Source organism: Dermacentor albipictus, chromosome 2, assembly GCF_038994185.2.
Source record: "Dermacentor albipictus isolate Rhodes 1998 colony chromosome 2, USDA_Dalb.pri_finalv2, whole genome shotgun sequence".
NCBI classification, from domain to species: Eukaryota; Metazoa; Arthropoda; class Arachnida; order Ixodida; family Ixodidae; genus Dermacentor; species Dermacentor albipictus.
The window spans coordinates 108,422,231-108,440,381 of record NC_091822.1 but is presented as its reverse complement, the minus strand read 5'-3'; the positions used below and the strand labels follow the sequence as shown (position 1 = coordinate 108,440,381).

Below are 18,151 nucleotides of genomic sequence, written 5' to 3'. Positions count from 1 at the left end.
CCGCGAATGAGAGTTTCTCAGTCCAAGTTATTCCCTGGTTTCGGATCATCTATAGCCCATGTAGTTTCACTCAATAATTACTAGCGAGAACGCTGGCGCTAGTGTCTCTGGGGGCTGCAAGAAGGGCGGTACAGCAAGCGTGGGAATGACGGGTAGTATGCATACATGTATTTGCCTAAACTTCGTGCTTCAGGCTTCAGAAAAAAAAAAGGCTTCGTGAATTTGTAAACTTGTCGTTTTCAACAAAGTACTATGTAATAAATAATTACATAGATATTATTAAATTTATCAGACGACGGCATTCGAGCACAGGAACTCTAGCAGAGAAGCCCGGTATTAAAACCATTACGCCACGGACCATTTTATGTCTTTATTGACGGCAAAACTCAATGCACTCAAGCGAAAATGCCACAGGAATTACGACATACTTCGGATGCCAGCTCAACATGAGCTTAACTTGTTGACATTGGAAAGGTTTCATGTGCAGTACAGCTTCTACACGCCGCACCCACTCCGGAACACAACTCTGTGTTTTTGTGCACTTCGAGAAAGATTATTGCAGCCTCGCGCAAATACTCGCGGACAGGTTTTGCATCAGCATCATTGTGGCGAAAAGCCAAACAAGATATCTCTATACTGTCTATAGGCCCAGTAACATTGATACATCTAAAGGTACACCATCATCTTTATTTACTGCTAAACACCTTATTCCATGCACATCTAATGCTAGGACTTTCTTTAAGGTGCATCCTAGAGGAAAATCGCCTCCCAACAGTCAAGAAAAACGTGCTCAGTCACCTCCAGCTTTTCACGTAATAAACTTTTTATACCGCAAGAAACATCGATAAGCGGCAAGGAATTTCTCACGAACAGGTCAACGCATTGAGACTCTTGGCGTTTCGATTCGGCCATCTCGACAGGCTGAACCAGTGCAAGTGGTAGCGATCGCGCGTGTTCGCGGAGTCTTCTGCGCTTAGAAAGGTAAAGATTGCTCTAAAATTCAGGGCTGTGGAGGCATATAAAGCATAATAAACAAAGACACAAGAACGTCTGGATCGACAAGCACGAAGATCAGACAAGTTCACGTACTTCCCATCATTCCCATGGTGGCTCAACGATCGCAGCGCCAGAGTTCCCTCCAGTAATTATTGTAGGAAACCCTATAAACTAGTTAATAAAGGAAAAATGAGACATCCACCCAATCGTAGCAATTGCTACAAAGGAAACCCATGCGGAAACTCGTATGGGTTTCCTTTGTAGCACTTGCTACGATTGGGTGGATGTCTCATTTTCCCTTTAGTAACTAGTACGGAACCCATACGAAAACCCACACGGAAACCCGTATGGGTTTCCTTTGTAGCAATTGTTACGATTGGGTGGATGTCTCATTTTCCCTTTATTAATTACTACCCTCCACCTTGCGGCTTTCCGCAGAACAATTACGGCAAACCCTACGAACTAGTTGTAACACAGTGACGAGTTGCTCCGTCCTGTTCCGCAGTCAAGTCAGGCCGCTTATTCTGCAGTGCGTAGCATTAACCTATAGCATCACTTCGTCCGGTTCGGCGTAACAACTTGAACCGTGATCCAGCGCGATGCATGCGCTGCTTTTTCTTTTTTCTTTTTCTCTGCCAGGTTGCGTCTTTTTGCCAAATCTGAGCGTTGTCCGAGCGCTCGGTCAAGGACTCAGACAACTCCTCTGAAACAACCGGTTTCGTTATGCGCCCACACGATTTTAACGGACACGCAAATACTTGAAAAAATTGGGAATTTTTCGCGGGTTTCTGTAATGCGAAACTGCTATATACGAAAAGCGGCTTTCCTCCCGCTGCCTAGCTCTTGGAGGGAAACGTACGCCGACAGTATAACCAATTGCACATTCTCTCCTGCAACGGCCACTTTAGTTTCGGCGAGTCGTGAAACTTGCAAACATCAGAAACGTCTATCAAACGTTGCAGGCAAAGCACCACCATTACATTACAGTACCGCCCCGACGTATGCAGTCTGGGAAACGAATGGAAAATGAAACGGAACGTTGTAGAATACGAGCCCCGATGAAGTCACGCGTTGCTACGACACTGCAAGTCACAGCTCAAAGCCGCCGGCATCCCCTTTGTGCCCGCAGCTCGCTCCCACAATTAAGCGGTCGGGACTCCTGCAATTTGCATGCCATACACAGGCCGCAGCTCGCGTGAGCCATGTGCCTCGGAACATTTCACACCACCAGCAACGCATCTCTCGGCGGCCTCCCTGGAGTCTCGGCAGGCCCAAAGAAAGCAGTCGTGATCCCGCGCGTTGCAGTCCACTTCGCAGGGGCTGCACCAAGAGGGAGGGACCACGTTAAAGCACAAACAGATTGCGATGTGCACTGCACTGGCAGTGCACCCTGGCAATCTTGCAGTAATTTCATACGCAGAACAAGGGCGCAGGGGCGTCTCCGCGTGCGTTCAAGTGTGCTCCCCTCTCCCCCCCCCCCTCCTCCTCACACACACACACGCCCTTGCAGTGGCAATCTCGGTTGCCTGGCTCCAGCGATTATACAGCACCGCGCACGACGGGTGTGCGCCTGGAAACGCGGCACGTCTACGTTATGTTATACACACCCCGGTGTGTGTACCCTGCCGGTCGCAATCTGCGGCCGCAGCCGTCGCAGGCGAGACGGCGGCCAGGCTTATACGGGCGTATATGAATACAGCGGCGTCCATTATGAGGGGCCCGCGCGCATAGTTGTGCACGTCGAAGAAATTGCGAGCTCGGCACTGCAAGTCCGTGCGCGGCGTCCGCATCATTTGTTTCTTTCGTCCACGATTCAACCAAGGGCATATCTCTCGGGTTATCGCGCGGCAGACATCACGACGATGCCGGTCGTCGTGCGATGGCACGAGGGGATGAAGTCACGCATTTCGAAAGTGTCTTTTTTTTCCCCCTTCCAAGGGCACGCCCCATCTCTCTGGACCCCTTCCCGTGCCGTGTTAGCATTCTTGGCTGTTTTCTGCGCGACGGAGCCTTTTGTTGAGCGTGTGGGCGCGGTCGCTATTAACTGTTGCACACGTTAGGTGTCAAGCGCGATTCTCTTGTGTATACGTAACTACGTGGGGGGGCCCCCTTTGCTATGGTTCGTGCTCCGAATGGTTTATGGCTGAACTGCGAGCGGTGGTCGTTTCACCACCTCCTTTAGTCACCGCGGTTCTATGTAGAGAAAGAGAGAGAGAGTCGGAGCGAGTCATCCGTTCTCATCGTGTTTTTATTCGTCTTTCCTTTTCCTCTTCTTGTTTTTCTTCACGGAGACGCAGGCAGAGGGGTGTTTGCCAACGGGCCAGTGACGTCGACGACACGGGCAGCCTTGAGGCAATACAAACGCAAGGAGTAAACGTACTGAAAAATGAGGCCTATTTTGACTGCGACGTCAATTCGCCGAGCGCCCACTTTCGCTCCCCAACATGTAGCCTGAACAGCGGCTGTTACACGTACGTGACGTGTATGCGGAAACAGTTTACATTAATTCTTGTTTATTTTCTCGTTCTTATTTGGCGCGCTCTTCTCGGTAGACGGAGTTGCGCTATACTGAGGAGGAAACTTGAGCGCACCAACGCGCAAGCTTGTCGTCCATTTTTGCTTACCTAACCCCTTAAACCGATTCGCTGCGCCCATATCGTGGTAAGCGGCTGTATGCCTTAGGCAGCCTGTCTCGTGCGTTGGGCGTCCATCCATTTTCCCGTTGATAACACTCCGCGCCGTACTTCAAGACCAAAGGTTGAATGCGCAGGGTTTTCCGTTCTTAAGAACTGTCTGTCGTTGACCAGTCTCCTTCGCTAATCGCTGTCCAGACTGATCGGTGTACTCCTGCTCACCAACTACTCGGTCGTGCGGCCTCGTGTTCACAGAGCTGTTTTCTGTACAGATGCCGTCGAGCAAACTCAATGTGTAAAGTTTGCGAAATAAAACGCAAAAATTCAAAAATAATGAAATGACTGACTAAAACTTGACGTCTTCGGGCCCCTACGGGTTCCCTGTTCACAATGGGCAGCAAAGGCAATGACCTTCGGTTATGTATGGGTGAGATTGCGCAGTGCGAGCGCGTAGATGTCGGGCAGATTACCACGTGTCCTTTTTATTACATGCGTACGCATATACCTACCCAACGAGAATACCCTTCCGTCCATCCAACACGTAAGACGAAAGCGTCGAGAACACAGCGCACACGAAGCTATCAGCACTCGGCCCACCCTGTCCCGATCGCAGATCGCTTTCGAGATAGGGCCCACGCGGCCGTCCCATACGCAGCCGTCGCCAGAGTACGGTTGATAACGGTTCCTAATAATTTGACGTGAACGGATAACGTGCTAAAGAGCGATACGGGCTTATAATAATCGGAACGTCATAAGCGCACCTGGCGCCGCCAGCTGCAGTAGTTCGCTTACGTCTATAATTTACGCCGCCGTCCGCAGCAGTTCCTGTCACCGCAGCGCTGTCGTTTACGGTGGTCGGATCAAGTTTCATAACATTGATAATGACACCGGACTGCGCGGAGACGAACAAGTGGCACAATGCTTACGCATACTTAGACAACTCCCAGAAGAGCTTATGCGTGAATTTTTTTTCGCGTGGAGCATTGTCTGAATAGTCAATTATTCGAGCAGTGTGACCGTGTCTGCAGCAGCTTCTCCGTGGCGATAATTGACGCCGGTAACGGAGGGCCATTTTCTTTGCTGCCCATGACGAGCAAGAGACTCAGGGCGTCAAGCTTTAGTCATCTCATTATTTATATATTTTGGCGAGTGTTCGTTTTATTGCACCACGTTTCTCGCTCGCCAGACGGGCTTCTGTCAAACTCTCGATTATACAGGGTGAAGTTTCCTAATTTCGCCTGGTTCTAAGCGGACTTCTAACCCGCAAGGTTATATACATCGTGAGGAGGCGGTGTTATAACTATTATTCAGATCAGCCAAGCGTGGTATGGAGGCGCTCCGAATTTTAGAGGGTAACAGCGCCATATTTGTAACGAGTTTGCTATTGGATTAGCAGCGGGATGTCAAGTTCTGCTTCTTTTTTCTGTAACCACCGATTCATTTCAAGTTCCGTAATGGATCGGTGTCCAGTGCACCACCACGACATGGCCCCTTCTTATGTGCTTCTCGATGCAACAAAGCTATGTGACATTCACGACGACTCGCTTGTTCGCTCCTAATTCTGCGTAGGTCACCCAAACTTTTGCAGAGCTGGCTCCGAATACGAAAAGGTGGTCCGCCGACGTGGTGCACCAATTTAAATTGCGTTCCAGTGCTTGGCGAATCGCTATATAAAGCTACAGACGTTCTTTGAGTGTTCTTGAATTTTGCATTATACCCCACCCAAAGAAACCTTTCAAAGCAAGTTGAGCACGCTGTACTCGCGTGTAAGTGCCCGATTCCTCCGTACACTCTTGTTACTGTTTTCCCAAATGTCTAATATACCTAAAGATCCGTTTAGGGCATTTTTTTTACAGAAGTGAGTGAAGAGCAGCCGCGAGATGGGGACAAGAAGAAGCGACGCTCTGTTCCCATCGCGATACTCCACATTCTCTGACCTGTCATGCATGTAACGAGGACACGATGCCTCAGAACTCCTCGAAGAAAAAAGAAAGCGTATTGAGCGCTAGCGCAGCTCTATCGCAGCACCAGCTACATACACGGACGCAAGAAAGCTAAGGAGACGAGTGTTTATTCCTTTGTTCTGTTCCTGTGCCCGCGTCGCTTGCGCTACGCTAGTGTTCCAAGATGGCGCCCCAACTGGTCCTCTTCGATATCCTAGTCGGTGACATTGTTTGAACACAGCGCAATCATACATTTTCCTGAATGACGCAATTAACGGCCAGCCTATACGCGCGAACGTACCGGCTTTCCTGGCGACAGGGGGCCCCTTGAAGGACTAAAGCCGTAAGAAAATTTGACTCCGCACCAAGGTCGGCTTTGTTGTTTAAGAGAGTCCTATAGGGCCTCGCGTCGTCGTCCGAGAATAGGGCGTGCGAGGAAGTAACCATACATGCAGCTCGGGCATGCCATCCACGTACACACACTGCGGCCGCAGATGCAGCGGCGAAGCAGCCGGGGCGTAGCGACGATAAAAACGCTTCACCCGCTGCCTGGTAGCTCGTTCACACGCGCACATACTCGACGACGCGGACGCTTTTTGAGAGCCGCGAGTACGCGCGCGCTCGCGGACTTGACTTTCAAATGAGAGCCCCTGCCCTCTCTGCTCTCGAGAGGTCCGTCGTTCCACGAGCACGTTTATAGGGGCGCACAACTCTCGCTAGGCTGCTGGGGTACGATGAGTGGGCGGTCACCCTTTAGGACACCGAGACGAAGAAGATTAAGAAAGAGACACGCGTTCGCAGACCATGCGTGAAAAGGTGCGTGGGCGACAGTAAGCCGTGCCCACGGCACTTTTCTCTAGTCTCGCAATGCGTGGTCGACCCGGAACGTACCAACGTAGTACGGTAGTTCGTGCGGAATTTCTTTATGAGGGATCAAGGTATACACAGAGAGAGAGCAATAAAACTTTATCGTCGCTCGGCGGTTAATGAGCAGGTCGACCTTAGCCTCAGCCATCTCTGTCAGCGTATACTGGACGCGTATACATGTGATGTGCGCTATGTAATGGAACGTTTCCAGTAGCCAGAGATTATTTCTTCTAACTATATAATAATGTCGACGGCATACCTACGTATCTTTCGTCACCGAGCTGCTCCGCCCTTGCTAGTTCCCAGTGAAATAAAGAACTCTCTCGTTTCTGCTTGCTTCCTCTTCAGGCACAACGACAGAGCAGCCGCTGACATCTACAAATGCACCGCGAGTCGCAGATAGTCCCGGAGTCTTCGTCTGCGGTGCGCCATGCAATGAATCCTTCCCGGTTCCCGTGTGCGGATCCAACGGCCGAGTGTACAACAGCGAGTGCTCCATGATGAACGCCAATTGTCGGTAAGTGTCGTGGCTCTGATTACGGCGATGCCATCAACAAAAAAGTTACAGACATAGCGGGGAGCGGCAGCCCCTTCACTGCTCGTCCCCATTGTGATATTGTATACTTCAGAAAATCTGACCGTCATTCTGGGTGACCACTATATGGAATCTGATAGCTCTGCTTTGCACTAACACACAGCGAACTTTCCTGTTCAAAGATGGCGCTACAAGTTGTAAATCTTCTGGTTTTTAGTCATTTGGCAGGCCAGTTTCTTGAGCATGGAGCACGTGAAAAGAGGAGAGATGTCTAATGTCTGCGTAAAGTTAAGAGACATGCATAGTAAGATGTAAGCAGCAGCTTCCATAGACGAAGTGTTTCCATTCGCGAAACCTTTTGTGGCTTACGCACACCTGGGATGCTAGCTCAACTTGTGGAGGGGAACGATGTTGTTTGTTTAGACCCGTAGTTCTAGCTTTAACATTCCGCCTTATAGTCGAATTTGTCATCTCGTCAGCTTTCATTTGCTCAACGCGCCGCGACATCCTCTCTTACTGACGCAATGCCCCGACAAGGCGGAATATATGAAAATAATCAGCGGAATTTTCCAATATCCAGAAAAGCACCCGCGGAGTTGGCCTCCCCTTGCACCTCCAATCATTCCGGCTTTAGTCTTCTGTTTCACCAATATATAGACACCCTGAGCCAGAGGACAACCAAGAAACTTCGAATATGTCCTGTAATCGCTGTGCATTAAAATAAAATCACAATCGCTTCGAGCGCACCAAAATGACCAATAAAAAAAAAAAGAACGTGTACTTGTTTTCGCAGCTTCTGAAGCATTGTATGTATAGTACAGTACCTCACTAAAAATAAGAAGAAAGAAAGAAGACGCCTAACCTAAATGTTCTGTATATCAGCAGCTTTAGTACAAACTCTGTCCCTTGAGCACGTTTGCTTCAGCAGGCACTACACCCGCTGCGGTGCCTCAGTGGCTATGGCGTTACGCTGCCGAGCTTGAAATCGCGGGTTGGATCTCCACCGCGGCAGCCACATTTCAGAGGGGGCGAAATGCTAAAAATGTTCGTGTACTTAGGTTTATACGTGCACGTCTATGAACCCCAGGTGACCAGAATTAAGTTGGAGTCCCCCAGTACGGGTATGCCTCATAATCAGATCGTGGTTGCGGCACGTAAAACCGCAGAATTAATTTTTTTTTCAAAGCAGGCATCCTTGACTGAATACTGGGAGGCGCCTCATTTTCTCGGCCGGGATCCGTCCAGCACGTGGACGTAATTCCGCGGCGCCGCAGTCGGCTCTGCCAGTTATCGTATGCGTCAAGAGACGTTGCCCCAAGTTGTATCTCAGCTCTAAAAAAAAATAACAGAGCTAATCGATCCCGGACAAATAAGCGAGCGCAATAAAACATTTCGTTGAATACTTCCGCACACAGACTACGGCACCTGTAACTGTCTCGGGTGGTGCAGCCGGAGCGGGACTGCGTTTTCGCGGCAGGGTGTACGAATGCCCTTGTTTGTTACGTCCATGTGGAGCTACATGTCTAATCATTCGGCTCCACCGGATTGACAACACATGCGTAAATATGACTCACAAAGCTACCTCGCACAACATAAAGTGTTTTGTAAAAAAAGTGTAGAAGTGCTCTTATGTTTACTGTAGCGCAGGTTGTGAGTTGCCAAGGACTGATAATGAAGTGTTCCCGCAAGCTTAACGCAGAGCAGAGAGACGGCTGGGTGGGCTATTAAGATGGAGCTACATCAACTTTCATCAGCTACATCAAATTGAGGACGACGACTGAAATGGAGGACGACGCAACGAGCTATGGAAAGAAGAATTATGGGTGTAACGTTAAGGGATAAGAAAAGGGCAGATTGGGTGAGGGAACAAACGCGAGTTTATGACATCTTAGTTGACATCAAGAAAAATAAATGGGCATGGGCAGGACAGGTAATGAGGAGGGGAGATAACCGATGGTCATTAAGGGTTACGGACGGCATATTCCAAGGGAAGGGAAGCGTAGCAGGGGGCGGCAGAAAGTTCGGTGGGCGGATGAGATTAAGAAGTTTGCAGGGACAACAAGGCCATAAGTAGTACACGACCGGGGTAGTTGGAGAAGTATGGGAGAGGCTTTTGCCCTGCAGTGGGCGTAACTAGGATGATGATGATGATGACATCAACTCACCCAACGGTCGCGTAGTTTTCCAAGTCCCACTAAGCACTCTTCTTGTCCAGTTGAGGCCAATCCCACAATAATATATATATATATATATATATATATATATATATATATATATATATATATATATATATATATATATATATTGTACAAGGCAGCCGTGGTATAATGGTTGAAGTGAGAGGCTCAAACACCCAACCAAGATACTCAAATATGTCCTTTCTTATATCACCTTGCCTCATGCGGAACCTAGTCGCCAAAAAACTAACAAACAGCGTCGAACCATTTCCTAGCATACCACTGCTGTTCTCGTTAGCAGTTATCCAAAAAATAACACGCGTGGGCATTCGTCACAAGCTTTAAATTAAGGGCCCGATTTAAATATCGAACTAGCGCGATGCATTTTACCATCATGCTCAATTTCCCACGCGAGCTTGCTGTTGGGCTAGTCGGCACATGATGATCTTGAACACAAACATCTCAAAAGATGGGGCAAAGAGGAGAGAGAAACACAACGTTAAGTTTGACTCTCCTTCACGTCCCGTAGTTTGCGCTAATTTTGTTCAAAAAACATCAATTTCCCGTGCTCAGCAGCTGTTTATGTGGAGACTCGACGTGGTGCAGTGCGTAGACATTTTCTTTTAGGATCTTCATAATCACCAGAATCTAATTACATGTCCTTGCCTACACTCCTGACTTACCTGAGTGAAAACAGTTCTGCTTTATAGGAAAAGTAAAATATTTTTGGTGCAGTGCCCGCATAAGTGATTTAGACCTAGTCCAAAAATACAAAACAGGAATTTCGCATAACGGCCGAAATTTCTGTCGTGTTTGAGAATTTAATGATGTCATCATGATTCTTAGTGTTGCAAGAGAAATATGTCTGAATCGCTATTGGCGTACTGCCGTCATACCGGCTAACCTTTCTTTCTTTTTTTTTTTTCGTAGAGCCAGTAGTCGCTGGCGCAACCGTCCCTCGGCATGCGCGTACTATCATTACTATATGTACATTGACCTGAACATGTATAGCGTTAGAAAATAAACCTGCTGCTTGATAGCATGGCGACAAAACGAAAATGATGCCCTTATTTGTCTTGTTGTTCCCGTCGAACCTTTTCAATGTAGCTTTTCCTTCAAGCATGAAAAAACAAGCCAGAAAAAATTACATCTGTGTATGGCCACTTGAGCTACCTGATTTGAGAATCACATTAGGTTGGATGGCGAAGCTGGCCATATGTCGATCTCAACGTCTCAAGGTAACAGGTAAGCTAAGCGAAAGATTACCTCTGACAACCTGCGCTTCTTTGCGCCTGTTTTTCCTTGCGTTGCCGTGTCATGTTAGGCCCTTTCCGCATAGGCTTATATCAACGTGGTATAAATGCATGTGTGTCTAGAATAAGCTTCAGCTGCTAGTGAGACTTCTCCTGCATTCTCCCTTCTGCATCAGTTGTGTTTTGCGGCGCAAGAAACACTAACGTCGATGATATCGAGCGAAATGCAGCCATGTGCTTGCCATAGGTTTGGAGGGTGAGGCCCCTATATAGTTCAGGACTTCAATAGTCATGGCGATGGCGAGGGACAACCAGACCAGCACGCACCTAACCGGTGGGTTTCGATCCGTCTCGTGGCAGGGCCTCGCAGATATTCAGGATTGGAAGGAACTTGGCGTAGGTTTTTTTTCTGGGGGCGGCGGGCGTCTAACGTCTGTGAATAGCCATGAACTTTCTCCTTCCACCGCAACGTTTGCTTCGCTGCATTAAGCGTCATATTGCGGTGAAGCAAACGCTGCTTATATTTGCTTTTAGATTGGGTTCATCTTGTCGCGGAAGTCCACTGCGCAAAATTTCCTCTACTCTTACAGCGATTTCTATTTTTCTTTTAGCTCTGAAATTTTTCTTCTGCTTAGCATGTAACCGGCAAATTTTGCAGTATGTAGACTGCAGACACATAAATCAACACACAATGATGACTTTGTGATCCAATAGGATCGGCGGGAGAAGGCGACGAAGAAGCCGTATGCATTGAGCCACGAGAGAAAGAACTGATTGAGGCAGGAGCTTCAAGGAATGCTTGACGCTGGCATCATTAGACCATCCACGTTGTCGTTTGCTTCACCGATTACGATCGCGCCTAAAGAAGATGGATTCTCGCGCTTGTGTACAGATTGCAAGCTCATCAACCGGCAAACGGATCTCTTCTTTCCCTTTCCAGTGTCAATAATTGATGAGATAATTGATGAGATCGGCGGGTGTGAATCGCTTTCACGAATAGACCTTTTTAAGGGATATTGACAGGTATCTTTGAGAGAAAATGCAAAGAAATTCACTGAATTCTTCACCCCTTTTGACGTGTACGAACACAGTGGGCTCCCTTTCTCATGGAAAAACTTGGGCGCATGTTTTCAGAAATAAACAAATAGTGTACTGGAAGACTTCATTAGAGAATTCTGCATTGTGTACATGGACGACGTATTAGTTTATTCAAGGACCAGGAACGACCACATAATTCCTCTCTCAGCAGTGATACACGCCCTCAGTAAGGCATGGCTCAATAGCAGTGCGAGGTAAAGCGAATCACTTTGCCAGACCGCGGTATTTCGTGGTAGATGCTTTGACGGAAAGACCAAGAGTACCAAGAAAGAAAGTGTGAAAGTTGAAAGCATGGTTCTATAAAGTGCAAGTGGTTAGATTCTAAACATGCATTTACGGGTCCTTACTTCGTCACGAAGATCGCGAAACAGCGGGGTATACTGAAGACCATCTATTACCAGGAACCTCGCGGCAAATTCGAAGAGGCGACGCTAGCAGATATGCTTCCGCACCATCTCCGAAGTGATGGAAACAGGATCCCCGGAAGATCGAGTCATCTGAGAAAAGGAAAACAGAAGCGCGAATGAAACAAGGATGAGACGAGTACACATGACTGGCACTTGCTTCCAACTGAGGCTTATGGAAGAAACGTGATGTGTACAACAGCGTGGTATCTGGCTGTTTTATCATGAATGTGATACCCCAAGCTGGTCTCGCATACTGTGCTTATAAATATGACGTTTCTTCAAGAAACATCATTAGGAAGTGAGCGCCAGTCCTGTGTAGTCGTGTCGTCCTTGTTTCTTTCACGCTTCTGTTTTCCTTCTGAGTTACGAACCTTCTCACGAACCTTCTCACGAACTTTCTCTACGAAGAAAATGTTTTGCTAAGTCATCTAAGAAGATCGGCGGGAGAAGGCGCATAGCTTTGACGATCCGTAACACAGTGTCATATGCGAGTGCTAAAGACAGTTTCCGAGGCACCTAGTGCCATCAGCCAAATATGCAAGTGACCGATCCTTTCACGCCGATATAATTACGCTTTTCCTTCGGTCAATGCTGTGTGTGTTTTTATTTTTTTATTTTTGTCACCCACCGCTCACGGCTGTATGAACCCGATCATAACGTAGGTGACGCACTGTCTGAACCACTGACAAAGTGTGAAAAGGAATATACTTCGAATAGAATCGTTACACTATCAAATGGCCCTTTCCTTACATCACCGCAACAGATTTGGATTACAGTAATGGCAGTACTCAGCCATAGAGTTTCTCTATATAACACCTAGAGGGAAATCTGGCGCCTCCGTCTCTAGGAGTTTCCCGAGGCGGTGCCATGGGATTGACGGCATACGTGTCTGCGAGGCTTGTGTTGGCTTGTGTTGTAAGAGACTTCGTCTAAAACGTGGATATGGCTACACAAAAACCGCGGTCTTAAAGTTAAATCTTCATAAAAGGTTTTCGTCTACTCATATTACCTTTTCCAAAGAAGTTTACTCACCTATAATGCATACCCAAGCGAAGAACATCAAGAACAGACGACAAACTGTTCCATACAAGCGCGAATCCTGTCTGTACTTCAACATTAGTGGCCGGCTGATGACTTTTACGTTTCATATAATTGTGCATGCAATAACAAGTTGTCGTAATTAAACAAAATATGTTTTTGCGCAGTAATAAAGATAAAACAGCTTTTCACATGCTGTTTTAGTAGAAAATGAATCATTATGATATACGGAACGCGGCTTGCCTTTAAGGTGTCCTGGCTCTCTGTGAACGGCGCCAATCCGAAGTCACAATATACCGGCATTCCCATGTATACCACAGCGCTGCAGCGCCAGAGTTCCCTCTTAGTAATATACTGAGAAACTGTATGTCCTCAGCTGTCCAAAAAGCTACTACGATATATAAATTTCTATAATATGCTCTCTCTCTCTCTCTGCAAAAAAGAAAAAAAGAACGGCTTCAACTTTCTGGTAAAGGGGCACGGAAACAAGGATAAAGAGATTCCGCACTAAAATTATTGGGGTATAGTTGGTACTGATCCATTGGTTCCGTGTTGGAGCCCAAACCCAGACAGGAGCCGCTGCACTGTCCCTTTATTGAGCTGTGTATAGTTTCACCCTGTAATACGTGAAAACACGGCGATGGCTATACCGGGCACCACGATGCTGACGATCCTCAGTGCATGAGCACGATGAGACTGGTGTAAACAGGCACGTGATGCACTCCCGCAGGAAACAGCGGCGGAGGCGCGGCCCCTACGAACCGGTGCGCGCGGTGGAGTGGGAGCGCTGCCGCGGCCGGCACCCGCTCTGCCCGGACAAGTGCCTCGACATCTACGACCCGGTGTGCGGCAAGGACGGGCGCTTCTACCCGAACCTCTGCATCATGCAGCGCCGGAACTGCGGGTACGTGACCGCTGCGCATTAGTTGTGTAGGATGTGTGCTCCGCCTTCTGCGCTGACGTATACGCGCGGAGACCGATAGATCGGCGCGGTTTGGCGCCTCAAAGAAGGGGATAGCGCTTTGACTCGTCGGGGACGCTGCAATTGTGGTAAAAAACTGTAAATTAAATTTATTGTTCTTCCGTGACATTTCGCAGCCCTCAGTAAAGGAACGAACGCCCAGAAGATTCGGGTGAATTCTCACGCTATCAACAGACAGCATATCTGGAGGAACGTGATGAAAACTATAAGTTCGAGTATATACTATAACGGATCGCTTACGTGCACAGCGTCAGCTGCCTGTTTTGCCGGAGTGTTTTTCTCGTATTTAGTGAGGCTTTCATTTTTTATGTTATGGCCACAAGGGAACACTTTCGCAATGCCACTGGAAGTAGGGAATAGTTGCCTTTAGCATTCTCATTTTACATCGGTGACAATATAGTGACCAAGGAATAGAGCGGGAAGCGAATGAACTATACCTCGAGGTTTAGTTACCGCGTAATGATTTAAAGTTATTTTCCTGCTTCGTATAGGCCGTTTAGAAATGAAAGGTGACGAGGAGAGCTATAGGAGAATGATTCGCTTGTCATTGGGGTTGTGCTGTTCCCACAATTAAATGCACTGAAGACGCGCGAGTCATCCTTGAAGTACATTCACACCGCTGTTCTTTTCTTGTCATTATTTTACAGGAAGGTCGTTGGTACCCAGACGTTGGCCGTTTGCATAGCGAGCGCCAGAGGTGAGCCATTGTCACTCGCTGTTTCTTTCCCTTTCACAAACCAACAAGGCTTTCAGAAAAAAAAAAGTTTTTTGCACGGTACTTGGGGATGGCATCGCAAAGGGAATTTGGGGAACGCCGAATACAGAAGGCAAAGCAGACAGCACGGTTGCTACTGGACCCATGCTGTCTCGTGTCTTCTTCTTATTACTACATCTCAATTTAAGAAAGAAACTGTTAATTTTCCAAGCCCTTTCCTTTATTGTCAGTTAGCTTCGTGGGATTGGAACTAATAAAAATCAATCCCATTCATTCCCTGTATCCTTCTAGCTTCTGTACGTCACGCTGTCTAATCTGCGCTACGATGCCTTCGCCGCAAATACTTAGAACGGGTTAGTTTCGCCGCACGTTACGTTTCATCGAAATAGCGTCACAGCGCTGTCTTTCTGTGGGCTGTAAATTTACCTGCATCCCGTATAATGCGAGGAGAATTCCGTTAAAATTCATCGTGCACCATCCATCTAGTACAGAATTGTGAATTCGTGTGACCGCAACCAGGGCCCTCGATCTGTTGAGGGCCTATTCTGAGAGCCAACTTGGTGGCTTTCGTCTAGTTTCCGGGTCTAGTTCCCAGTCCGCGTAGCATTGACTCCTGTGAAGAAAGAAACAGAAAAGAAGACGCTCATGTGCAGAAATTTTCGTGCACCTTAAACAACCGCAGATGGTCGATGTTAATCTGGATGTACTGTAGCGCCCTCCCTTGGGCGGCGCCTAGAACTCGCATAGTGCTCGCCCGCATGACAGGAAAATAAAGATGGCGCCTGGTCGTGGCCCGCGGCTCGCGGTTCTTCTCCGGCGTCGATGCGGGTCAGTTCTCTTTCTCCTTCGCTCCTGAGGCATACGCCTACAATTGGTGACCTAGGACGAACACGATGACTAATCTGCCCGAACCCTCCGCGAAACAGGACTTACGTTCGCAGGACCTCTCGTCGCTGCAGCTATCCATATGGCGTTCTCCATAGCTAAAATTGCCTTGGGGGCGTATTACTTGCACAACCGTACACGTATAGATCCATTGCGATAGGGTCGTTGTGCTTCTACCACTCTCACGCTCAACTCTCCCCGCAAACCTCGCCGTGCGCAGAGGCCCGCAAGCTGCATTCGTGTCCCCAGGACTGCTCGGAGCTGTACGAACCCGTGTGCGGCTCCAACGGTGAGGTCTACCTCAACGAGTGCTTCTTCAAGAAGGAGACCTGCGGGTGAGTCTGCGGCAAGCGCCCTTGTATACACTCGCACACGGCGTCCAGTATAGGGGCGTGCGTGGATGGCTGATTGCTTCACTCGTCTACATTGATGGAGTGCTTTTAGTGCGCCGTGTTTGTGCTACAGTTGCCCTTACAGGTTACAGTTGTGCGCTGCTTGTATGGAGTGAGCGTCACCGGAGGGCGACACGCCCCTCTATGCATATCTTCGCTGACAGAGCGTTTATCAATGCGATGCATAAGAACTGGTGTTTGGATGCGTAACAGGCGTCTATGCGCAAGTGCTTTTATCTGGCTCTTCATTCGGATCGCCGACCTCGTACGGTGCACATCCTCCGCCTACACACGAGCTTGGGCACAGTGTCGGATACACTGCCTTGTTACTGTTGTTCCCATCACTCTCTCTCCACCTTCCCACACTATCGCAGCAGATCCTTCTCCTCCTCTTTTCTTACCGCTGTCCCCTGTCCTGTGCTGGTATGTTCCCTCTCAATCCTCAACCGCAAATAATACAGAAAATTTGAATTTTTATTAGCAAGTTGAATGATTGCAGCGTGCTGCTGTCAAATACGATGTTGGAAAACAAAGAAAGGACGAAGACCACACTGTAGAAGAGCGATATTTGCAACTTTATTTGCTTTTTCTTAAGCTGCTTCTCTAGAGAGGGGAAGGGCAGAAGTTTGGTCATTAAAGAGAGAAATGAAGAATGAGGAAGAGCGAGAAAGCTAGGAATGAAAAAATAATAATAATAAGCTAGCCTTTTTTTAGTAACTTCTTGTTGCCTTCTATTGGTACGCACACAAATAGTTCATCACCGGCAACGCATACAGCATTGTAACTGCCCTTCTAAATGCCTATAGCGCCGGTGTGCATGTGTTACTGCGTTACTTCCTAGAGCAGCCGGGTTTCGCCACCCAGCTGCTGTACGTGACCCAACAGTGCCGATGTGCGGGGCCGAGTGACAAACTCTCTCGAGGAAGTCACTCCACACGCGAACTATATAGGGACTCAGTCGCTGCGTTACACATGCGTGAATAGTTGTCATTTACTGTATCCTTTTTCCCTCTCCTTTTACTCTTGTTCCCACCCCCTACCTCCTCCACTGCTGACCGCAGCTGCGCTAGACGGTAACTGCGGTCAGCAGCAGCTTTGCTTCTCTTCCTTTTCCTTTATTTCTCTATCTAATTATTGATATACGCGACCAATTGCTACTAATTCAAATCTCTAAAACGCGTGTTCCCTTGATAAAAATGGACGCGACGGCTGTGCCCGCAGGAGCAAGGAGCCCGTGCAGATGGTGCCCCTGAACAGGTGCCTGGAGCCCCCCAAGTGCCCCAAGCGATGCCTGCCCATACTGGACCCCGTGTGCGGGTCGGACGGACAGCGCTACCTCAACCACTGCCGCATGCAGCAGAGAAACTGCGGGTGGGTGCGCAAAATGTTTCGGGTTTCGCATTGTTCGTCGGGACCGCCCCTGCTGGCACACAGACATTTCAGTCAAATTAAGCTAGCAAGTATTTTAGTGCACGCTTGTGAACTTCGTGCGCCTTAACGAGATGGTGAATAAGTGTTCTTGCAGTATGTAAGAGAATATTCTGTTACATGGATGTATTCGCACAAGAAGTGTCGCGAAAAAATGAAGCTTTTTTTGAAATTTCTTTTTTTCCCTTTTGGGCCTCGAAGCCGCTAACATATTGCAGTGAGTCGGTGAGTTAGGAAAATATGTTATATGTGCCGTACTCTTGTTTCTATCGCTATGTATGCATGTGGCTAGAAGAGACCGTAATTTGCATCCTTTTTTCATTAAGGTAGACGATGTCAGAGCGGCACACCTGTCATTCTTGTTTAATGATTTCTCAACTTTCTTTTTCTTTTTTTTCTCTCTCTCTCTCTTTTCAGCCGGAACGTCGTCGTCATGCCAAAAAGCTTCTGCTCGTGACCATCTCCATGTTTGTCTTGTTTTCTTTTTGTTTGGTTACCATTTTACGAGATTCAATAAACTTTTTTTCCCAAAAAATTAGCTGCTTTATTTTATTTTTTGTCGTAACTCTGAAATGTGCACGTAAATAAGCGAGTTCGTCTGCATTTTCTCAATTTATGCCCATAAAAACAAACAAAATCACAGTAATATCCTCATATTTAAAAAAAGAAAAAGGCAACCAAAAATGTTGCAGAACATACTCGCCCACTAAATATACGTGCACATATGAGATCCCCCAAATAGCTTTGACGTTCCCAGACTATTGTGGGATCAGTGTGTGCGAAGTTGCTCAGCCAATGGTAT

General features: G+C 47.8%; 1 protein-coding gene across 2 annotated transcripts in view; it reads left to right on the top strand.

The window, feature by feature from the left end:
* LOC135900813 (U-Kazal-Dg21.2-like) overlaps positions 1-17,884 on the top strand; it is a 30,647-nt gene extending 12,763 nt beyond the window's left edge. For both annotated transcript variants that reach the window (XM_065430390.2, XM_065430389.2), the window contains 6 exons: positions 6,788-6,956; positions 13,678-13,851; positions 14,577-14,626; positions 15,750-15,864; positions 17,143-17,292; positions 17,767-17,884. In XM_065430390.2, coding sequence (XP_065286462.1) covers positions 6,788-6,956; positions 13,678-13,851; positions 14,577-14,626; positions 15,750-15,864; positions 17,143-17,292; positions 17,767-17,806 — 698 coding nt within the window. In that variant the 3' untranslated portion in view covers positions 17,807-17,884. The remainder of the gene's footprint in view (positions 1-6,787; positions 6,957-13,677; positions 13,852-14,576; positions 14,627-15,749; positions 15,865-17,142; positions 17,293-17,766) is intronic.
* Positions 17,885-18,151: the final 267 nt, after the last annotated feature.